The following is a 25,185-nucleotide window of genomic DNA, read 5'->3' as shown; positions in this document are numbered from 1 at the left end:
CTACATGTCCTTGGGATACACATTGTGTGTCTGTAATGCAGTGGTTTACATTGCATTCTGCACCATCATGCCATTGATCATTGCTGAACCTCCCACCCCAAGGACAAGAGAGCACCATGAACCTCTGTCTGTTCCTACACCCTCTTTGATAAGGTCATTGGTAGAGCAAGGGTGACTTCTTATGTGGGAAGGCTTTAGCTGCCACTGCTGATGACTTTTATTCAAAACTAGCTGTTACCGAGCGAGGTGGCGCAGTGGTTAGCACACTGGACTCGCATTCGGGAGGACGACGGTTCAATCCCGTCTCCGGCCATCCTGATTTAGGTTTTCCATGATTTCCCTAAATAGTTTCAGGCAAATGCCGGAATGGTTCCTTTGAAAGGGCACAGCCGATTTCCTTCCCAATCCTTCCCTAACCCGAGTTTGCGCTACGTCTCTAATGACCTCGTTGTCGACGGGACGTTAAACACTAACCACCACCACCAAAAACTAGCTGTTATGCATGGCTGCGCGTGCATATCAGTAGTTTTGTTATGACGAGTGACAGTGAGTGAGCAAGCTGCTGTAGGTGCAATAACATTAGCTGCCCTCAAGTGTCTGACTGTTCAGATAAGCATAGCTCATGATGTGTGCCCCACTCTTCTCCCTCCCATGTTGACCAAACCCACAATGTCAGCATGTGAAGAGTCACTACCAATCAGTGTGTACAGAGGGGTATGGACAGGAGTGTGTGTCTGTGCATTGTGCTATTGCAATAGCCAAATATTATTTAACTTATAAAATATACAATGTATACATTATGCAGTAAATAGTGTGGAAGTATGGATTGAACACACTGAAGATTGTACAAGCATTGTATTCATTACTTTGAACCATATCACATATCAACAAATAAAAGCATTTTCACAAATATTATAAATATCAAAAGTCAAAGAGTAAATAGGTTTTTCAATGAGTAAATATTTCTTTGTAATTTGCGTAATGTTCTTCATTTCAGTAAGTATCTTGTACTACAAACTTTCTAAAGTAGCCTATGCTCTTCCTCATGCTCCAAGCTATCTCCACCCTAATGTCCTAAGAAATCAGTTCAGGGGCTAGTCATTAACATGTAACAGACAGAGTTCCTTTTATATTTACAATATTAGTATGGACAAAACTTTCAACTAAGATATCTCTTTTCCAATTATCCCATTTTATGAACTAAAGCTTATACCCAAGATATGTTCAAGTTACTTTTAAAAACCCCATGAAAGTTCATCTAGTAGTTTTGGAGATAAGCATGTTCAGGCAGACAGATAAAAAGGTTTTAGAAAAACTTTAAACCACAATACTTTCTTCCATGATCAGATTTTGGTGAACTAAAGCCAAATTATGCTCAAGTTACATGCGGAAACCATGTGAAATTTCTTGTTGTAGTTTTGACACATTCCATGACCTTGGAGATATGCTCCTCAGTTTGGTCCTACAGAACTTGACGTATAAATAAAATAAAAAATAAAAAGAGAAGTGTGTTCAAAGAGACAAATGGATGAACATGACAGTTTTACAGATTTATTATTAGTGTAGATTTAAACAGTGGCTGAGTTTGAAGCCAGGACCCATGATGCTTTGATTACTGGTCAGAGATGCTAGCCATAGACCACAGGTCCCTAGACCTCAGTTACAGAATGAAAAATGTAAACACTATGTGAGCACTAGCCATCCTAGCTACATACAAGCAAAACACTAATGCAAAAAATCTATAAATAAAATCTCGGAAGCATCCACCCCCCTCCCCCCCTCTCTCTCACCCCCCCCCTCTCCCTCTCTCGCCACATAGCTTTTACCTCACAGAAGATGCAAATTGTAGTAAAACTGGTTACCTCAATACCCTTGGTAAAAGTATCAAACAGAAACTATTTGAAAAATACATTCAAAATATCACACTCAAAATAACAGGAACAGCATCCAGCAGCTGATGACATCACATCACTCTGTACCATGCAAGACTATGTAATCTGGTCAGTAGTTCCTGTTTCTGATGTAAAAAACAAATTTGATAGAGGGAGAAAGCTTAAATTCTGTCATTGTACCTATTATCATCAGTTGTAATTTATCTTTAATGTTTGCAAAAGGAATGGCACATGTGCACAATGCCCTCTGTTTTTCAAATGCCTGTGGTGTAAATGTTTCATTGCTAAACTGATGCTGCCCTGTATCACTGGTAAGAACCACACATGATGGATTTTTCAAGTCAGATGTAGGCAAGTTCCAGAGTATCTCCAGTTCACATGTTCCTTATAGACATTCTGATCTCATGAACACTTGTTATAATTATGAACAGATAAACATTTAATAGCTGTGACCTCTTGGTCCTTCAATTGTGTAAACTTATACCAGGCTCTACTTTTATTTTCATAGGAAAGTGCGGAAGGCACGGAAAGCAATGAAGTACTCTGTAACATTGGACACACCTGAAGATGGCGGAGTTAAGCTGCATCCAAAGTCGGTGAATGAACAGTGCCCCGAATTCCCGTCTCCTTTGCTGGTCTACCACCAAAAACTGCGGAGTTCAGCTGTCTATTTGCACGATACTACGATGGTGTCACCACTAGCTGTGCTGTTCTTTGGCTGTGGCATAGTTTATGAGGGAGAGGACTCTGGTGATGGTGTTGTTGTACTACCTGGGGACCTTCGGTTTGCCTGTTATAGGGAGACTGCTGATGTAATACAAGTGAGTAATAGGCAGTGTATATCCAGATAAAATATATTTAATTTGATAAAGTCAGTAGTCGTGAAAAGTATGTGCAGAATGCAGACATAAAATAAAAACACATTTACATTCATGTGCATGTAAGGAGTGGCAGTAGAATCCACATTATACACTGACCAGTACAAAAACCCAACACTTCAGTTTCTTAAAATATTTTTATTTTAAATATGAGGCACTTTTATGATACTAATCTACTATTTAAAGATTAAAAATTGTAATATGGTCCATTTAGATGTATAACAATATAACAAAAAGGAACAGCAACAAAAAAAAAATTAAGCCAGAGATGTGGAAGTAACATGAGTGGATTCACACTCCAGACAAACTTGAGGAAGCTCATGAGTCATACAGCTCTGTTTTGGTTTTCTATGCTTCACAGATCTTTCTTCGCATCCTGAAAATGATTTTGTGCTGTGAACTATTGCAGCCCACACTTCCTTCCTGGGCTGCATTACCTTCCCCATGTCTCTCCCTCCTCATCCTCACTCTTTCCTTACTACCCTCTTGTCCCACTCTCTCGGTGTTCTTACTTATGATGTTCTAGCTATCCCCATGGTTTCCTGTATTCCTTGTGGTTTTGCTTCGCTTGCCTTTTCTATTTCATCCTTTTTGGCGTTTTTGGTCGTCCACTTCTACTTCTACATTTTCTGTCTGTAGTGTGAGCCATTTGGGGAACAACTTCCTCTTTAGCGTCTATGGTGTGGATTCTTCTTTCCCATCCTTACCCTCTTCCTTCCCTGCCATAGCCCCCCCTCCACCTGCTAGGTCACCAGCACGCATAGCCAGTGTGTGTGGTGGGGCTATTATGTATGCATTTGGCTGAGTGAGCCTCCTGACAACGCAGGGATCACACTTCTGGTACCTTAGCAGTTGCATCCCCATGTATGCCTAGTAGTGGTTGCTTGTCATTCAGGAGCATCAGAACTCCCAGCGGTGGCCGCTGTGCCATATGGCCATTGCTGTGGCTGGGTGCTGCCCATGGTGAGAGCCCCTGATGGGAGTGGGTGGTATCAGGGCAGATGCTTTGTGCTTGAATCGTTTCAAGTTCCAAAAATCTGGCTGTTTTCCTACGACTGTCTTTTCGAGTGGTAATGAATCATTGAATGCTGCTTGGCTACACCCTGGGAGGAGGACCGGGCTCACCACTTGGAGTGAAACACTTTCCTGGTATCTGGTCTCTACTAGGACAGATGGGGGCACATTCACTGCCACAAAGCTGCTGTTTTTTGTGGAAAATATTGAAGAAATGTTTGGCAAAGTGGAGTCTGTCAGTAAGATGCTCTCGGTTTCCCTGTTGATCAAAGCTGCTTCTGCCACCCAGTCCACAGCTCTTTGTGCTTGTGATCATCTTGGTAATGTCCTGGTGTCCATTACGCCTCACCAGTTTCTGAATATGGTCCAGGGAGTCATTTTTCATCTGGTCCTCTTCCTTCAAACTGATGAGGAACTCTGAGCTAATCTGGAACAATAGGGGTTCATTTTGTTTGACGTGCGGAGAAAAGTCGCAAGGACAACCACACAGATGCCGGCACTTTTATTCTGGCTTTTGAGGGAGGTACCCTGTCAGAGAAGGTCAAGGTTACATGTTATCGGTGACATGAAGCCATATGTCCCGCTACCCACGAGGTGCTTTCGGTGCTTGCATTTCAGGCACATGTCTTCCTGTCCGCCCCCGGTAGCTGAGTGGTCAGCGCGACAGACTGTCAATCCTAAGGGCCCGGGTTCAATTCCTGGCTGGGTCGGAGATTTTCTCCGCTCAGGTACTGGGTGTTGTGTTGTCATAATCATCATCATTTGATCCCCATCGACGCGCAAGTCACCGAAGTGGCATCAAATCGAAAGACTTGCGCCAGGCGAGCGGTCTATCCGACGGGAGGCCCTCGTCACACGCTATTTCCATTTCACATGTCTTCCTGATATACATCAGACCCTCTTTGTGGTGACTGTGGACACCCATTCCACAAGGGAAGCCCATGTGTTCCTCCACCTGCGTATGTAAGTTGTCACGACTGTCACTTTCCAGGCTCACCAGATTACGTGGGCTATAAGAAATAAAAGAAATTACTAGAGTATAAGTCCCTGGGTCGCCTGTCTTACACTGAGGCACATCAGAAATATGACCAACTCCACCCTGTGTCAATATCTTCTACTTTTGCCTCAGTTACGTCCTTTCCCTCTCCTTCCTTTTCCATACTTCAGTCCCATCCCCCTCTCCTCCCTCTTCCTTACCACAGTTCCAACCCCCTATCCTTTCCCCCTCCCCTGTGGTTCCCATGCTTTCACCTCTGGCTGCCACTCCCCCTCTGTAACCAAAGATGTGCCATCTTATTCAGCACCCCTGGCTCCAGGGGATGCCTCACCCTGGCATCTCTTGGGCCGGAGGCCTGCTACCTCAGCTCTGCCATGGGACACGGAGTCTGTGTGCCCCAAGGTCACTGCTCTCTTTTGGTTCCGGATCTTGCAGAAACTTGCTCTCCCTTTGTGGCCTGCCCTCCTCAACCCGAGAAAGAGGAGGAGAAGCAGAAGAAGAAACAATGTAAGTCCCAGGACAAGGTTCCCACCCCTACCCCTCGCCCAGTCTCCCCGGAGGTGCTATCTGCCCCCTCGCAACCTGAGTGTGATATCTTATTTATGAATGTCACCCCATCATTTTTTGTGATGGATGGTGATCAGGTGGCGTGATTGACTCCAGCCCGTTTGTCTCACGTTTGAATACCTGCTTATTATATTTTGCTTGGCAGCTTGTGTGGTTCTCCAGGAATCTCATTCTACTGCTGCTCACACACTGACCCTTCATGGATTCCAAGCTGCACGTTGGTCTGTACAGATGTTGTTAGTACGTGGATCCCACTTCATACCATACTGGAAGTGGTGGTTGTCGTTCAGGCCCACTTGGACACTGCCATCACGGTCTGCAGTTTCTATCTCCCTCTTGACAGCCCACCTATGTTTACTGCCCTCACTTAGCAATTTCCCCCTTTCTTTCTTCTCCTTTGGAATTTTAATACCCATCATCCTTTGTGGGCCAGTGCTTCATCTAGTTGGGGGCTCCTGATTGACCAGTTTCTTGTGAACCACAACTTTGCCTTCTTAATGATGGTTCCCCTACTTACGTTAGTGCTGCATATGGCACTTTCTCTACCATTGATCTTTCCCTCTCTACCTCTCTCTTCCTTACACTGGACACCACATGATGACCTCTGTGAGAGTGACCCTTCCAATTGATTCTCTCGTTCCCCCCACTAGGTTCTACCATCCTCTGCCTCCTCTGCTGTCTTTGTATTGGCTATGCTATGTTGACCTGTGGCTTTCTAATCCTCATTGTGCCCCCTCACCCCTCTTTGTAGTTGCAGGGTTCCGCTCATGGTAATCCATAGCTTGTTGGCATGCCCCCACCTTTTGGCCCTTTGCTGTAAATGTGCCCCCCCCCCCCCCCCCACCTTCCTTGTCTCGAATCTTAGCGGATGTTCCTCGTGTGGTTATGTCTGATCTAGGTTTTCTTTGTGAAAGTGGTTTTTACTCTCAGGCATAAGTCCTTGAATGTTTCTGTGGCATTTGAATCCCTCAGGTAGTTATGGATGCCTTGACCTTGCCTTCACACCAGCCAGGTTCACCCCACCTTTTCCCTACATTTTTTCTAATCTGTTGTGTAGTTTTGTTTCCTTTTTTCTTGTGTCTTCTTCCCCTAGTGTTGGCCTACGTGTATCATGATAATGATATGGTGTGGGTGTTGGGACAGATTAGTGGTGGTGTTGGTGCCCCACCGCGCGTAATGTTTCTGGAGTGCCCCTGTTCTCCCCATCTCGACCCACCACCCTCCTGTTCTATCCTCTTCCTGCTGCCCTGACATCCCTTTTTCCTCTTTGTTTGGACATTATCCCTTACCTATGACTGGTCTGTGCTGTTTGTGTTGTTCCTCCCTTGATTTCTGCCATCCTAGATCGTGGGACCGATAACCTTGCTGTTTGCTCCCCTCCCCCAAATAAATCAATCAATCACTCAATCAATCAACTAATTATCTCCTATTTTTTCAGGACCACCTCCCATGAATCCTGCAATGCCGCTGAATAGTGCTGATAGGCTCTTTCCCCAGCTGGTCCCATGCCTGTTCAGTAGGATTCAAATCGTGACGTTGAGCAGGCCAAGCCATAGCATGAATCTCCACTTCATCCAAGAGCTCTTGCACAATTCTCGCAACAAATGGGCACGTATCATCATGAATTAATGTAAAATCACCACTAATAAATGGAAAAGGATTTCCTCCACATACTAGTCTGCTGGAAGCCTCCCAAGCCACATGAAGACAGACCTGGCCTAGCAGTCATACTTATTCCTTCCCACACCATCGGAGAATTAACCTGAAGAGGCTTCCAGAATGAGAATGCGCAAGAGAAATACAGTCAAACCCCACTTTTACACTTCTCAAGGGACTTTTTTTTAAAAAAAAAAAAAATTGTGTAAAACACGGGAAAATATAAAATTTGGGAAATAATGTTTTATGCTGTAAAACTTACGAATAGGATACCCCCTTGCACATTCTGTATTATACAGTATATGTACATAACAGGCATTAAAAGACTTATCAGGGACTTGTTTATTATCTAATGAAGGTTTATTATCTAATAAAAACTGCTGCTGTAACTGGAACTGATAACTGTCTGGGGATTCAATTTCATATGTCATAATTGATGTTTTTGAAAGCCAGCAACTGTCATTCATTATTTAAGTAATGAAATACTGCACTAGTTACGTACTTTTTCATGCTTTGCATGATGCGTTTAGGGAAATTTTTCTCGTTGTCAAGTGCAAATATGTTCATAAGTATTTTGTGCGGTGTTTGAATGTGTGTTATTCTGTGTCTCTTGCACTGTAGTTGTCTTTTTGAGGTTATCAGGTACTGTGCCTTATCAATTATGTAGAGAACCACACACAAGTACAAACTATTGCTCACATTGTTTGTTTGTGTAACATCACAAAAATAAATATGTAAATAATGCACTTGACAATGAGAATAAATTCTCAAAACACAATTTGCTCAGCATGAATAAAATACGTAACCTGCACTGTGTTTAAACTAAACACATTTGAGCATCACAAAGTGAATGATGGTGTCAACTAGTGCTCCAAGTGGCCATACGCCAAAACACGCTAAATATGGTTCGACAAAGGTGTCACGATGATCACAACAATCATGAAACTGCATTTGCGCAGTAAAGACAGTTTGGAAATGATTGTGATTGGCCACAATATCTTCATTCGAAAGAACCTAGTTACTCCCATCAGCCACCGAGCCAAGTAGAGCTTGGCAGCGGCGGGAGATACAGCATGAATTGTTCCAACTTTTACACGTTTACTGGTTCAAATCCACTGAATAGAGTGCCGTGGTGTCAAGAAAGTTAACCACGTAATATTTGTAAACACTACTGGACGGTCAACATCACGCGAGCATAATTTTTTTCTCCACAAACATTTTTTCGTAATGCGTAAATCGCGGGAAAATTATAAATATGTTGATGCAAAATTGGGTGCAAATTAACATTGTGGGCATAGGAAATTTGATGGGACCGATAAAAAAATGTCGTAAACGGCGGGAAAACGTTAATTCCAGGAACGTAAAAGCGGGGTTCTACTGTACGTTTCCTCTTGCCTACGTCTACCATGAGGTGATCGTACGCCAAATCATGATCCATGAGTGAACAACATTTTTTCATGTTGTTGTATTCAGTCACAACATTCTCTTGCAGAATGTAGTCAAGCAGGTAGTAGGTTTTCTGGACTGAAGAATGGCTTCTTCCGGTCTCCTTCAGACAGTTCTCTCACTAACATTGAACCCTTAGACTTGTTCAAGTCAATTTCATGCTTCAGTGGCCTTGCATAGCTTCGAGTTTTCCTGTATCTTTTTATGGTTCTCAAATCATAGAAGGTGTAGGTCGCTTGTGCAGTGTAATGCACAAGATCTTTCACCATCTTTTGCAGCATCTTCATGGCTTAATGGCAAGTTTACTCCAGAAATATGATGACAATAATCACAAAAATTGTCTTGTACTGACTTTATATGTTTAATAAGCCAGATCACGTCTATATTCAGACTTTTTATATAATGATGTTACTTTTTGTGCAATAAGCTTATTTCAGCTCCATGGCTATCTCAAGCTATCTGCAATTGTTAATGCATTTCTTTGTATCTATTTCTAACTAATAACAATTTTGTTTATATCCGTAATTGTATTTACTACACCACCACAGCATTAATGCTTTCACTGTCTAATGCCATGTATTGCTGCATATCACAGGTGTAGTGGAGATGGAATTATGGATATGTGATGTCTCAGCAGTGGAATTTGTTGCTGAGCAATATTCATTAAGAAATGCTTAACATTTTTCAAAGTTTGGCAGCTTCATCTGACACCTAAGTCATCAATGTTATGTGGTTTCATACTTAGCTTACCCATCCATGGATTTGTATGTGGTAATACTGGAGAAGAGTCCGTTGGAGCACTGAATGCGTCACTTGCATGGCTTTATTGCCCTTTGCTAAATCATTAATTTCGTTGTGTTAAGCCAAATCAGTGATGCATTATGTCTCTAATTGATAATTTAGGATGGAATGTAACAAATATTGTTAATTGTTAGTTTATTATGTCAGGTTGTATAAGTAATATACCCAAGGCTACATTGCTGTCTTCTGTTTGCATTGTAGAGGCCACGAGGTAAAAATAAGGGAGATTAAAGTGTTTGACAAGACATAGAAGCAGTAATTTTTCTGTTGCACCATATCCAAATGGAATAGTAGAGAAAGTCACTGACATTGGTATAAAGTAACTTTAGCCAAGCACTTTACAAAGGATTGGGGACTATATTCATAGATGTAGTTGTGGGTCTTTACAAAGATCCTAAAAAATAATTTGATTGGTTATAATAGTCATATTATCACTGTAAATTAAAATATTTCAATTTTCATACAATTTGAATTAAATTCACTAAAATGGAATCAGTAGAGTATCATGAAATGATATCAGTGAAATGTGTTCAGAAATGATGAACATGCAGTGTCATGAATATGTCATCTGTGGCAGACCAGGAGTGCATCGCAGGTCTCCTGCTTATCAGCAGTAACCTTTTAAACCACCTTTCGCCATTTGAGCACACCCTAACACTAATTGGCAATGTCACTGAGTTTTCCTTGTTGTTGTAAGTAATTCCTACTCAGAATGTGGAAAAAAATAGTTACTGACCACTATTTTAGGAATTTTCACTTGTAAAAGTCAGTCAGTTTGAAGGACTCTTCTGTGCACAAGTAAGTATACACATTCTAAAGCCCCTGTGTAACTAATTAAGAATGATAATCACTCTTCCTTACAAGAAGTTTTGTGTGTGTATGCCAGCTATATTCCAAGTGTGTATGTGTATGAGCTATCAATTGTGATCATGTCCTCATGGTGTAACTTTTGGAATATACATAAATAAGCCCCCAGAGACTTCTCATGTGTTTCCAAGGACAAGTTTTGTAATGCATGCAGTTTATATGTAACTATTTCAGCAAATGAGACATTTGAGAACCAGTTAGCATTGACTCATAATGCAAATTAGTAACAAACGTTTGCTCCTTATGTGAAACAATTCTCTCTCCTGATTCAGTTTTCATCATACGTTTAAGTCCCTTACTTAATTCACTTTGGTTTATTTTATTATTTCAGCCTGGTTTTCCTTTGAACAGAAGAACTGCTTCTCATATTCCAATAGATACGATTTGTTTTACCACTTCATATGTCTCTATTGCTGTAAATATCAAACAAATTGAAACACTATATAATAGAGGGAAACATTCCACGTTGGAAAAATATATCTAAAAACAAAGATGATGTGACTTATCGAACGAAAGCGCTGGCAGGTCGATAGACACACAAACAAACACAAACACACACACAAAATTCAAGCTTTCTTAACAAACTGTTGCCTCATCAGGAAAGAGGGAAGGAGAGGGAAAGACGAAAGGATGTGGGTTTTAAGGGAGAGGGTAAGGAGTCATTCCAATCCCGGGAGCGGAAAGACTTACCTTAGGGGGAAAAAAGGACGGGTATACACTCGCACACACACACATATCCATCCACACATATACAGACACAAGCAGACATCTCACAAGCAGACATATTTAAATATGTTTTCCCCCTAAGGTAAGTCTTTCTGCTCCCGGGATTGGAATGACTCCTTACCCTCTCCCTTAAAACCCACATCCTTTCGTCTTTCCCTCTCCTTCCCTCTTTCCTGATGAGGCAACAGTTTGTTGCGAAAGCTTGAATTTTGTGTGTGTGTTTGTGTTTGTTTGTGTGTCTATCGACCTGCCAGCGCTTTCGTTCGATAAGTCACATCATCTTTGTTTTTAGATATAAATTGAAAGACACTTATACATTAGCTTTTGGCCAAAGCCTTTGTCAGAAAAGGAAAAACACACACACACAACCACCATTCCAGCAGCTCAGACTGGGCATTCAAGTCTGAGCTGTTGGAGATGTCGATGTTGTGTATGTGCATGTGAGGTTTACATGTTTGTGAGAATGAATGTTCGTGTGTTTCCTTTTCTAAGAAAGTGAATTTGTAAGTGTCTTTTTGTTGTGCATGTCTGCAACGCAGTGTGTCATCTTTACAGTGTGTTTAATGTCTTTGCATGGAGGATAGACAGTTTTGGAGTTTTGACCCCTTTTAGTAGATTTTGTACACCAAGTAGTAATTAGGCATATGCTTCCATTGCTCACAGTTTCTGATTCTGTTAAGGGTAATTCTTCTTTTCAGAGGCTTCGAGATAGTCTTGATCAGTTGCTAGCACACAAGGTTAGCCATCCTGGGCCTATTGACTGGAGCCCAAGAAGTGATGAGGCACCACTGCTCAGGTAACATTTATCTTCTCATTTCGCCACAACTGACTGAAAGTGTGCGTTGTATTCCTGTGGGTTATATTTCTGTGGATGAATTAGATCTTCAGTTAAAATCTTCCTTGAATGATTAAGAGGAGTTTGGAGAAGCTTATTTGGGTTGGCGGTGGCAGGGTGAGATTTTTTTCTGGGGTGGGGGAGAGAATGAATTTATAACTTTACTAGCTAACTAGCCAGTGATGCCTGGTTACTTACATATGCCAAATTACATTGAATAGGAAAATGAATTACATCTGTTTATAGTGTAAAAACACAGTTTATATACATATTTTTTAAAAAAAAGTGTAAATGCAGATACATATTATGAAGTAAACTCCTTTACAAATTCAGTGTAATACTAATTTGACACAGTATTAGTATACTGGTACACAGTATATTTTTTTTTGCTACTCCTCCAGGGGCAAGAATAAATTTTTGGGTGAATTCTTTTTCGAGCGAGCAACATAAAGTTACCTGTGGGAGAAACATTGCAATCTCAGACCTACTCCACAGTACTTAATAAAATGTCAATGTGATTTATTTATTGTGATTGAGAACATGATTCTCATTGTTAAAAGTTAAAAGGGAGATCATTCAGATTGAGTTATACTTGGAGATGAAGACTGCCTCAGTCACTCTCCTTCGTGTTAAGATTGTCCCTATAATTTGTAGTTCCTGTCACAAGTGGGGAATGGGGAGAATGGTTGTTGGTAAACCTCTGTATTAGCTCTAATCACTCAAATTTCTTGTGCTCATTTTGGGAGGCACTTGTGGGAGGAAGTAATACGTTGTCCAACTCTACCTGGAAAGTACTGTCTCTGAATTCTTGTAGCATCTACCCCTGGAGACTGTTGAGCGTCTCCATAACTCTCTTGTGTGTCTCAAACTGATGTGCAATACTCAAGAATTGGTAGAACAAGATTTTTGTAAGCCACTTCTGTTGTGGATGAACTACATTTCCTTAAGACTCTTCCTATAAATCCGGCATCTGCTTAACCTACCATTTGTTTTGTTTGGTTATTCTACTTAAGGTCACTATGGAAGACTACTACTAGATATTTTACGGTAATTACTATTTCCTGCAGTTTGTCACCAATAATGTAATTTTAAAGCAGTGGATTTCTTCTCCTATGTATGTGCAATGCATTACATTTATTTACATTCAGGGTCAACTGCCAGTCAGTGCACCATTCATATATCCACTACAGATCTTCCTGCACTTTTCAACTCTTCTGCATCATATGAAAACTGCCACAAGGCGCTTCCAACATTACCCACTGGATCATTTGTATATTATTGTAAGCAATAATGGTCCTGTCACACTTCTTTGGGGTACTTCAGATATTACATTTACACCAGTTGATTTTGTTATGTTAAGAGTAACATGTTGAATTCTGTCTACAAGGAAGTCTTGAATCCAGTCACAAATCTGGTCTGATACTTAGGAAGCTTGTATTCCCCCCCCCCCCCCCCAAATGATGTATGGAACTGTATCAAATTCCTTCCCAAAGTCAAGGAACCCAGCATCCACCTAAGCTCCAATGTTTGCGATGCTATGGATCTTGTAGATAAGCAGAGTGAGCAGGACTTTGCAAGATTTCTGTTTGCGGAATCAATTTTGATTTTTATAGAAGTGATTTTCATTCTTCATAAACACCATAATACTGGAGTATAAAACATGTTCCATAATTCTACAAGAGACTGGTGTCTTCAATATTGGCCTGTAATTATGTGCATTTGTTCTATGACCTTTCTTGAAAACATAAATAACCTGCATGTTTGACGGTTGCTAGGCATCCTTCATTGCTCCAGCATCGTATGATAAAACGCCGCTAGAAAGGAAGCAAGTTCTTTAAAACTATCTCTGCAGAATCATACAGGTATCTCATCTGGTCTGGAAGCCTTTCCAGTACTATGTGATTGTAGTTGCTGTTCCATTCCTGATCACTTATACCATTATATGCCATTTTGGCATTCATGTGATGATTGAAAGGAGGAGCCATATTATGATCTTCCAACGTGAAACAGTTTCGGAAGACTGAATTTAGTTGTTTGGCTTATCTTTGTCTTCCTTCATTTTGGTAACAGTATGGTGATGATTGAGTAGATGATTTTGATCTGCTACTGATTTTTTTAAGACCAAAACTCCTAAGGTTTGTTAGTCACATTTGCTTTTTTCAATTTTTGTTTGTCAGCTAGGTTTAGACTTCTTTAAAAGATCTTTTAGTTGTAGCTGCCAAAACAATTAACATAGTTATAAGCTTCATCTCAAGAGAATTTAAGATGTGATGTATCGCTCTTTGTTTACATAACAACTTCCTGGCAGTTTTTTTTTTTTTTTTTTTTTTTTTTTTTTTTTTTTTTTTTTTTTTTTTTTTTTTTTTTTTTTTTGTGCGCAGCCTTTAAACCCTTGCTCAGAACATACTTGTCTAAGGCGTAGTGAACAATGGTTTGAATTTCAAGCATTTGTGATCAACCACTTCAGCCTTAGCATTGAATTTTTGATGTTGACTGCTCAGATACTGTGGATCTTGTGGATCTTGTTGCCTGTTACTTTTACTATGGTGGAACATCAGACAACAAAATATATACAGATTGGATTAAGTCCTGGTCTTATTTATCCATGGCACAGCAGTAGTGTTACTGCCTACCAAACAAGGGGGCCCGGGTTCGATTCCTGGCAGGGGACTGGTTGTTGTGTGTCCTTCATCTCACTTACATCATCATTGACACACAAGTCGCCGAAGTGGTGTCAACTAAAAAGACTTGCAAATATACAGTGGCCGAACCTCCGAAGGGGATATCCTGCCCAATAAATGCCATACTACCCTTTCATTTCATTTTATTTAAGGATTCTTCCATTATTTCTTGGTAGAACAGTTCCAGATATAAGGTTGAATAACAAGTACACTGTTTTTTGTTCTACTGATTTTTGTTTATTTCAAAGTAGTTTTTGGTTTATTGGACCATCTTCAGGAAGATGGCCAAATAAGCTGAAAACTAGTTTGAAATAAACCAAAATCAGTAGCACAAAAACAGTGTACTTGTTATTCAGCCTTAAAAACGTTCTAATTGTAGGCTAATGATTATACGCTACTAGGCAGAAGTTTTCGATCATCCATGATAAAAACAGTATACTTCATTTCAATTTACAAACATACTGTATAAATTAAATAGAAGTACAAAATATTTTCTGTCTCTGTCATTAAGTATAAGACAATATGGTTTAGATTTTAGTCTCTTCAAAGTATCCACTCTTTGGTCTCTTAACATTCCGGAGATAAGATTTTTTAGTGTTTCTGCAGATGTTGCAGTCCAACTTGTCTGTAAATTATTTCATAGACCTTCAACATTAGATGACTTCCATTTACTGACCTCCCTGTCAAGTTCATATCTTAAGAGTTCAATGAGATGTAAGTCAGGTGACTGACTTGGCCAAATTATATTCTTCAGTTCCCCACATTTCTCTTTTCTATTGAAATACACTCTACTCAGTTTAGAAGCATGTTTAGGATCATTGCCCTGCTGCAGGATCATTGCCCTGCTGCTGCTCTAAAAAAATTAAAAAAAGCTGCAGACGATACCAGGAAATACACTGATTCTCTAAATGTCTCATTTTCTGAAATAATTACATATATACTACCGGCATTATGAAACTTGTCTTTGGGAAATTGTTAGAAGAAACACACAAGAAGTCAGTGGGGCCTATGTGTGTCACAAAGTGACTCTTCATAAATTCTCCATGCAATTGACGAAGAAATATTCGACAGTGGCTTCCAAATACTTCAGACTTAGATTCGTCCATGAGTAACACCTTAGACCAGTGCTGCACGCACCAGTTTCTATGCCTATTGCAGTTTTTTCACTTTATTTAGTTTGAATAATAAAGGTTTTGTGGTCTCTATGCACCCCTTTAAACATTGTTCATAAAGACTGTGTACCACTGTTGAGACAGAGATTGGAATTGCTGTCATACTGTTTACTTCCTTGCAAATTTCAGGTGCAGTACAACATTAGTCTGTACACTGTGAACTGATCTTCCCTGTATGATGATACCCTGGGTCTCCCATATTGCAAAACAGTTGCATTGGCACCAGTTTTCTTGAATCGCTGCAATGTATACACTCAGGGTTGCCACAAGTTCTGGAAATCAGGGAATATCAAGGAATTTCGTATGTGTCAGGGAAATTTGGAAAGAACACTGGAAAAATCTAGTTTTTGTCTCAGTAGATGAAATAGTTTGTTTACCGAGATGTCATGCATCATCGCTGGCTGGGTGCAGCTGAGTATGTGAGCTGTACCCGAGTATGTGAGCTGCTTCCCTACTCCCTCATTCTTATTGTTTCTTCCCTTTCTGCCACTCCCCTCGGCTTTCAGTCAGTGCTGCCACCACTTCTTGCTGGTAGCCTAACAGCCGCCGATGAGAGGCAGGGAGGCATGAGGAGAGGTCTGTTTGGATCTGATTGTCAGAGACTGTTGATACAGCGGCCAGAGACAGCAGTGATGTATATATGAGTTGTGTCTGAATGATTGCGTGAATGTGTGTGTGTGTGTGTGTGTGTGTGTGTGTGTGTGTGTGTGTGTGTGTGTCTGTGTGTGTGTGTGTGTGTGTGTGCTCTCATTTTGTGATAAAGGCTATGGCCAAAAATTTAGTTGTGAGAGTTTGATTGTCTTTTCTATATGCCTTTCTGCAGTTCATTGATCATCTTTACAGTGAATTGCTACATATCCTCATTAGTATTGATTTTCAGAGTATTCACAGAAGTTATCTGTTCCATGGATTGATCACTGCAATCTCATTTCATCAACATGGTGTCTGTGACATGTAAATAGCTGGCGGCACCGGTGGACTTCCATGGTGTGCCAAAACCGCAGTCCATTTCTGTGGGTATCTCTAATGGAGTGGGCCTGCCAATCTGAAGCCTATAATTTCCTACAAATGTGCAGGCCCTGCCATGTGTGATGTAATGCAGCAGATTTTCATGGTTTATCCTTGGACACAGTACTCTGGTGCTCCTTGGCAGGTTAGAGCCCACAGGCAATGGATTTCAAGAATTGCTACTGTCTTACCGAAAGTACATTGTACAGTGTGGCATTGTATAGACATTTTGTTTATTGTAGTACATTTGGGCACTTTGAAAGTAGTTTATATATTAGAAATTATGGTTGATAAGAGGAAGAAAATAGTGGCAGTCACTGGCAGTTTGTGCGCTATGTACTCCATATTTCATGAAAGAAAAACCACACAATACCTATAAAATAATAAACATAAGACAGTGGGCAATCGCCGACAATAACAAACATTTTATTGACAGTCACCTATAGTGTTGGTTTACACAACTCATCCCTGCCTTATACACTTGTTTCAAGAAGCTTACTTTTTACTGGTGTTATTTCTGAAATCAGTGAAGATATTTAAAATTTGTCTTGTGATTCCAATGAAATACGTATTTTTGTCACCAAATGTATTTCATTTTATTGAAATAAAATAATGTCTGTGGTTTTAATGAAACATATATAGCATTTGACTTGCTTTCTCCACCTAAAAACAGTCCATTGCAAAAGATGTTGATGTTAGTACTTGAGATTTTTGCTCACATGTTTAGAAATGCAGAAGTCTTCACAATTTTTGTCAACTTACGTCTTTACTTACCCTTGAGATCTCAAAATTTGTCCCCCCAGGGGGCCAACAGCTTTTTGGCGGATACGTGTGTAACGCACATTGGTCCCTGAGCTACTGCAGTCTTTATTCTTTTCTGGGCTGCTTTCCCTTCCCCTTCCTTCTCCTTCCCTGCCCTCCTGCCGTCCTTTCGCTTTTCACTTTGCCTCTTCCATTCCTTCTCTTGGTGTTCTTTATGCCATCCTGGCTATCCTCGTGACTTTGTTTCGTCTTCCAATTTTGGTTGGTTGCTTTTCCTCCTCCTTTTTCACATTTCTTTTTTGGGCCCCTTCAGGCGTTTGACCTCCATCTCTAAATATGAAATCTGTAGTGTGAGCCAGATGGGGAAGAACTCCCTCCCTAGCAACTTTGGTGTGAATTCCTCTCTCCTTCTCCCTTTTCCCCCTTCCCCTCCCTCCCCACTGAAGCTCTTCCGCCTACTTGCTATGTCACCAGCTCAGTAGCCAATCACGTTGTGGGGCTGACATGTACCCATCTGGCCGAGGCACCCAATACCACAGGGATCACCCTGTTGGTACCTGTGCTGTGAATGCCTTTTGCAAGCAATATGTACCCATCTGGCCGAGGCACCCAATACCACAGAGATCACCCTGTTGGTACCTGTGCTATGAATGCCTTTTGCAAGCATAGGAGTGGTTGCCCGTCTTTTTGGGGCATCCGAACTCCTGGCAACGACCGTCCTGCCAGGCGGCCATTGCTGTGGGTGGGTGGTGCCCACAAGGCGAGCCCTGTTTGGAGTGGGTGGTACCAGGGCAGATGTTTGGCACATGAAATGTGTTAAACTCTTTGGCCGCACTACTGCGGCCATGTGTCTTCCTTAACATAGTTCTGTCTTAGTTCCTGTTTCTGCTTTTCCAGCTTTATATACCCTGGGAGGAGGGCCAGACATGCCGGCTTGGGGCAAGACCCTATCCATGGTTCCTGGTCTGTACCAGAACTGACAGGGAGACTTTTACCACCACCAAACCCCTTTTCTTTTTGTAACATACTGAGGCCAAGTTCAGTGAAGTTGAATCATTAAGCAAGATGAACTGTGTTTCTCTCCTTATAAAGATAACTTCTGCCAGTCACCCAACCTGTCTCTGTGCCAGGGACCGTTTAGGAGACAACCCTGTGACTATTGCTCCTCATAAGTCACTCAGTATGACACAGGATGACCACCTCAACCCTCCCCCTTACCCCCATCCTGCTCTCCCCCTCCCCCTTCCCTTTCTGTTTCTTCTCCCTTGGCAGCTCCCGTCCCTTCCCCTATAGGTAGGAACTGCTGCTCCTCCTCCTCCTCCTTGGCCAGGAAAAAGTCCGCTTTGCTGGCTCCTGCTAGGGATGGGGCTCCATCTCAGAACACCCCTCCCCGGCATTCTCAGGATGGGAAGCTTGCAACCTTGGGTCCAGAGGAGAGACTCACACTCCGAGGGGCCCAAAGCCACTCACTCTCTGTCCAATCCTGGCATCACTGCCGCCTATTCCCTTACTGATAACGCCTCCTCCCTCCCTCCGAGGGAGAAGAAGAAGCAGTGCAAATCAAAGGACGAGGCTTACCCGGCTTCCCAGAGGGCTTTGCCCTCCACCTCATACCGACTCGTACCAGTTTTTATGGATGCCACCCCATCCTCATTGGTGAAGACTATCGACCAAGTGACTTGCTCTCCCCTCACTTTCTTTATGCCTCACCTGGACTCTCACCACACGATTATCCAGTGGAATTGCAACGGATATTATTGGCACCTCCCAGAAATACAACGCCTTGTTCTGTCTTGCTCTTCAGGACACTCGCTTTCTTGATAACCACTCTCTAAAGTTTCGTGTTATTGAGTGTTCTGTCAGAATCTTGCCGGCCCCAGGGTATCATCTGGAGCGTCTGCACTTTGGTTTGCACCAATATCATTAGTGACTGGATCCCCCTTCATAACCATCTGCAAGCGATAACAGTTAGAGTGCAGATGACTGCAGCTATCACCATTTGCGATGTCTGCCTCCCTCCAGGTAGGCCACTTCCTTATGTTGAACTCTCTACCTTAATACAGCACCTCCTGCCCCTGTATCTCTTCCTTGGGAACTTCAGTGCACACCACCCCCTGTGGGGGAGTGCCACTTCATTGGGTAGGGGTCTTCTACTTGACCGCCTTACTACAGACCTTGACTTGTCTCCTCAATGACGGTTCTCCAACCCACTTCAGTGCTGCTCATGGAACCTTTACTGCTCTCTATCTCACAGTCTCCTCCCCTGCTCTCATGGTTTGCATATATTGGTCACTACTTGATGATCTTTGTGACAGGACCATTTTCCAGTAAGTCTGTCATTCACCTGCTGCAGCCAGTCCCCCGCATTCCGCAGGGCCAATTGGCCTTTGTTTATGCCTGTTGTGCACTTTGACACCTCTCTCTCGAATTGCATTGATGCAATCGTGCAGGGTTTTTCTGCCACTTTACTTCATGCTGCTGGCATTGCTGCCCCCCTATCCATAGGTCCCCCTCCTTATCGACCAGTAACATGGTGTACCAAGGACATAGCAGTCGCTGTCCAGGACCGCCAATGGGCACTGCAAAGATTTAAATGACACCCTTCACAGACTAACCTGCTCACTTTTAAGTGTCTCTTGCCAAGGCTTGTTACCTTATTAAGCGGAGTAAAAAGGTACCTTATTAAGCAGAGTAAAAAGGAATGCTGGGAGCGGTATGTTTCCTCCCAGGGACGTACGACTCTTCATCACAGGTTTGGTCCAAGCTCTGTAGTCTTCTGGCCACCAGTGACAGTCAGCTGTCCAGGGACTTATCCTCGAAGGTGCTCTGTCTACTGATCCATTGGTCCTTGCAAAACATCTCACGACATATTTCGTGACAGCATCAGTGTCCTCTTCCTATCCTGCCACCTCTCTCCAGCAGAAACATAGAGTTGAACAGACCCCCCCTTTTCAACCTCACCAAGCTGAACCCTGTAATGAATCCTTCACTGAATGGGAACTCTCGCAGGCTCTTACCTCCTCACATGACACAGCCACAGGCCCAGATTCCATCCACAACCAGATGATCCAACACTTGGACATTACACAGAGGCAGTATCTACTCAGGGTCTTCAACCACATTTGGCTCACATGTGCCTTCCCCCTCACAGTGGCTAGACAGTATAGTTATCCCCGTCCTTAAGCCTGGGAACAACCCAATGTCTCTCAACAGCTACTGCCCAGTTAGCCTGATGAACGTACTTTGTTAACTGCTTGAGAGGATGGTTACTTCCAATTATGTTGGGTACTCAAATCTCGGGACCTTTTATCAGTGTGGCTTCTGGGAAGGATGATCTCCAGCTGACCATTTACTCAGATTTGAAATTGTAATCTGACTGGCTAGTACTAAATGTCGGCACCTTGTCATGGTCTTATTTCAGTACATAAGGCATATGACATGACTTGGTGCCATAGCATTTTAGTTACCCTCCATGACTGGGACTTTCATGGCCCCCTTCCAATTTCTATTCGCAATTTTTTATCCCATCAGCTCTTCCGGGTTCCAGTTGGCACTTCACTCAGCACCCCTCGAATTCAGGAGAATGGTATCCCACAGGGTTCTGTATTAAGTGTCACACTCTTCCTCATAGGCTTTAATGGGCTTGTAGCCCCTGTTGGCTCTCAGGTTACCATGGCATTGTATGTCGACAATTTTTGCATCTGGTGCAGCTCCTACTTGTTAGTGTCTGCTGAGTGCCAGCTCCAAGGGGCCATCCGATGAATCTCTGCTGTCTCCCATGGCTTCCAGTTTTCGCCCTCCAAAATCCGGGTTACGCATTTTTGTTGACAATTCATAGTACACCCTGATCCAGAACTTTACTCAGGTGACCAGGTCCTAGATGTTACAGCACAGTCCCATTTCTTGGGCCTATTTTTTAATGAAAAGCTGATGTGGCTACCCCATATTCGCCGATGTGGCTACCCCATTATTCGCCATCGTAAGACTACATGCATGTGGAAGCTTAATGTCCTGAAAATACTTGATCCTGTTAACCATTGTGGGGTACGTCTGGCTATTGGTGCCTTTTGCACTAGTCCCATTGACAGTCTCCTCGCAGGAGCGGGGATCCTCCTCCTCCTCCTACAAATACAACGAAGTCAACTCCTGGTTTCTTATGCGATTGCCATTCGCAGATTCCCTGACCATCCCGCGTACCCTGTTCTCTTTGCAAGTGAGGAATGATGTCTCCCTCCTGATCACTGCCCATGTGGGATTGTCAGTTAGACTGCACCTCACTTACCTCTGTCATCAAGAAAGACATGTTTGTGTGAAGAAAGGTGTAAGGCAGGACTCAGCTTATCATTGTTGTGTAATGTGCACTTTGAAGTACTGTTGAAGGCAATAAAGGAAATTTCTGAACATAAATAAAAGTTCAAGGAGAAGAGATATTAATGCTGTAGTTTGCAGTTGCATACTCTTCGGTTGGATGTAAGGAAGAGGCTTTAAAAGGAATTGATAACATACTTAGCATAGAGTATGGCATAAGAATACACAGGGAGAAGGTGGTGGTGGTTAATAGAGAGGAGAACAACAAATTGCTTTACTTCAACATTGAAAATGGAAAGTAGTGAAATAAAGGAAATATTATTCCTATTTAAGAAGTAAGATAATGCAGGATGGCCAAAGCAAGGACAGTGGCAGAAGTTGTAACAGTTTGGTACAGATGAAAAATAGACATTCTTCAGTAAGAGCTCTCCTGGTATCGGATATTGATGTGGAAATGAGGAAGAAATTCCTGAAAGTGTGAACTTGGAGCACAGTTTTGTGTGGAAGTGCAGTTTGAACCATTGAACATTAAGAGAAGACGAAGAAGAAATAGTTCTGCCCATAAGTCGGGTCCCTCACTGCGAGTTCAGTATTCACCAGCCCTCACAGTTTTCTGCCATCCTTTTCATACTTGATATTTTCGGTTAGCTGATACCTTGGTCTTCTGGTCTACTCGGGCACCAGTCTATTTAGTTTATCCTTTATCATACAGTCTCTTTCCTGCCATTGTCTTAGCCATTTTATTTTCCTTTTCTTGTTTCCAGTATTTCTCCTCTCTCTTTCACCCTGTGTGACACAACCTCATTCCTTACTTTATCTGTCCATATCACAGTCTCCATTCTTCTCTAAATCAGCATCTCTGAAGCTTGTACTCTCTTCTCCATAGTGTCTATTTTGGCACCATATTAGGCAAAATACTCCACCAATCTTTTTCTTCATTATTTATTTAATGGACCACAAAAGAAAGGACAGGTTAATGAGATATTTTCTATGGCAACCAGGGATGGTTTAAGGCACAAGTCACTGCTTGGGGCACCAAACTGAGAGAGTTGCCAGAGGCACTACAAGTGTAAGATTTATGTACAGGACATATCATAATTAGTAGTGGCTGCTTGGGCCACCAAGCTGAGAGAGGCACCCAAGTGCAAGATTTGTAAACCATTACTAGTCAAAACTGAGACAGGTGAAAGCATACAAGGGAGAAAGGAGGGAGGAGTGGCGCAAAATAATAAGTCACTTGTGTGGAAAAATGTTCGTAAACTGATCCTGATGGCAACATGAATATTTAACTTGACAGAGGAAAGGACAATACTGGTGAAAAATAATTGTGACACATGAAGATTAGAATATGAAAATAGATTGTAGAGGATGCTGAGTGTAGTAGTTATGTAGTGTTGAAAAGATTAGAAGAGATGGGGGACAGCACCACCACAGCAAGTAATATAGTGAGTGTTAATACTTGTATTGAGTTGTCATTGGGACCAATCAATGTGTGTACACTTCATATCACTCAAGAAAGTAAATTTGCAAATCACTACTGCTGGAACTGTTGCAAAGTTTATAATAATAATAATGCAGGTTAAAATTGTGGTATATTAAGCCAGTGACATTTAAATGACTTTGACTCATATTAACGTCGTTGGGTTTGTATTTAGTTTCTAGAAGTGAAATAAATAGTGTACTCTATACGTTGTTCAGCATACTGAATTGCCAAAGTGTTCGTTTATTGTTCAAATCATTTTGTTTTGTATGGAACAGCTTTGTTTTTCAGGCCACTGAATGTGCAAAACTTGCACTAGGATTTTCTGCTCCCCTATTCCCCCTACCCCCTTCCGCAATTATCTCCTCCTCTCTTTGCTCCTTTTTTATGAACAAGTTCAAATGTTTCATCTCTTTACTTGCTTTCAGGGCCATAATGGATGTGTTGTCATATGAAGACATTGAATTGCGCACAGTGGCAGAAGAAGTAGACAGTTGTGGTGAAGATGATTTTTGATAGTAATGCAGACTGAGTATGCTGAGAAGACAAACATTGCAAGTGCATTTTGTACTCTGTGTGTGTGTGTGTGTGTGTGTGTGTGTGTGTGTGTGTGTGTGGGTGTGGGTGCGTGCACGAAATATGATATTTATTTTTGTTGATGATGATCTCAATTTGTCTTGACAAATCCTAAGTTATTCATTGTATAATAAAACAAATAAAAGTATTATATCCATTAAAATCGATTCTTTCTTAACTTTGTTGTGACAGTAAACTTTCTGCTAATGGCAGACAGTTTGTCAGGATTTGCATTATAAAGCATATATCCAGTGGATTGTATATTTGTTGTGCCACTTACAAACACCAATTTCCTATATTCTGTTCATCATAAGAATAAACCTGATGCAAACAAACACAAATTTGATGATTGGTCAGAAGCTATAGTACATGTACACAGTTGGTTGTATGGTCTTGGAAGTACGTCCCACTTACGTATTAGATATCTTAATACCAAGTTACATTTAATGAAACTTTAAAGATATTCTAATTTATTAACAGCCATCAACATTTTTCTTAATCACACTTCAGCTATGTAGTTTTTATTTCAAAAATGATGTACAGTCACAATCTCTGTAGTGTTGTGCTCTGATAGTCGCTTACCAGACATGAAGAGGAACAAATAGCATTAAGAGTAAATGATACATTGGTGACAGATGTGTATAGTGTTGCAGAACTTTTTAACAAACATTATATAACTGTTACTGAAAAGATGGGGTTGTCAGGTTCAGTAGATGCTGCTATGGATTACCTTAGACCAGACATTTCAAGTAACTTCCTTAATATGAATTTGACCCTCACTACCCCAACAGAAATAATATCCATCATAAAATCTTTAAAATCAAAAACATCTAGTGGGTATGATGAAATATCAACAAAGTTAATTAAAGAATGTGATTCTGAGCTAAGTAACATATTAAGCTATCTGTGTAACCAGTCGTTTATTAGTGGAATATTTCCTGAATGGCTGAAATATGCTGAAGTTAAGCCACTGTTTAAGAAGGGAGATAAAGAAATAGCATCAAATTTCCGTCCAATTTCACTGTTGCCAGCATTCTCAAAAATTTTCGAAAAAGTAATGTACAGTCGTCTTTATAACCATCTTATCTCAAATAACATACTGTCAAAGTCACAGTTTGGATTTCTAAAAGGTTCTGATATTGAGAAGGCTATCTACACTTACAGTGAAAATGTGCTTAATTCATTAGACAAAAAATTGCAGGCAACTGGTATATTTTGTGATCTGTCAAAGGCATTTGACTGTGTAAATCACAATATCCTTTTACGTAAACTAGAATGTTATAGTATAACAGGAAATGCTGCAAAATGGTTCAAATCTTATATATCTGGCAGGAAACAAAGGGTGTTATTAGGAAAGAGACATGTATCAAGCTATCAGGCCTCATCCAACTGGGAACTAATTACATGTGGGGTCCCACAAGGTTCCATTTTGGGGCCCTTACTTTTTCTTGTGTATATCAATGACCTTTCATCAGTAACATTACCAGATGCCAAGTTTGTTTTGTTTGCCGATGATACA

General features: G+C 41.4%; 1 protein-coding gene across 3 annotated transcripts in view; it reads left to right on the top strand.

Annotated features, from left to right (window-relative positions):
* LOC126235890 (ATP-dependent DNA/RNA helicase DHX36-like) overlaps positions 1-23,764 on the top strand; it is a 273,504-nt gene extending 249,740 nt beyond the window's left edge. For 2 of the 3 annotated variants that reach the window (XM_049944818.1, XM_049944819.1), the window contains exons 17-19: positions 2,401-2,713; positions 11,543-11,640; positions 23,519-23,762. In XM_049944818.1, coding sequence (XP_049800775.1) covers positions 2,401-2,713; positions 11,543-11,640; positions 23,519-23,606 — 499 coding nt within the window. In that variant the 3' untranslated portion in view covers positions 23,607-23,762. Of the gene's footprint in view, positions 1-2,400; positions 2,714-11,542; positions 11,641-23,518 lie in introns of all 3 variants that reach the window. The other variant, XM_049944821.1, reaches the window with a different exon arrangement.
* The last annotated feature ends 1,421 nt before the right edge of the window (positions 23,765-25,185 follow it).

The sequence above is a fragment of the Schistocerca nitens genome, chromosome 2 (assembly GCF_023898315.1).
Source record: "Schistocerca nitens isolate TAMUIC-IGC-003100 chromosome 2, iqSchNite1.1, whole genome shotgun sequence".
NCBI lineage: Eukaryota > Metazoa > Arthropoda > Insecta > Orthoptera > Acrididae > Schistocerca > Schistocerca nitens.
This window is presented reverse-complemented; position numbering and strand designations above follow the sequence as displayed.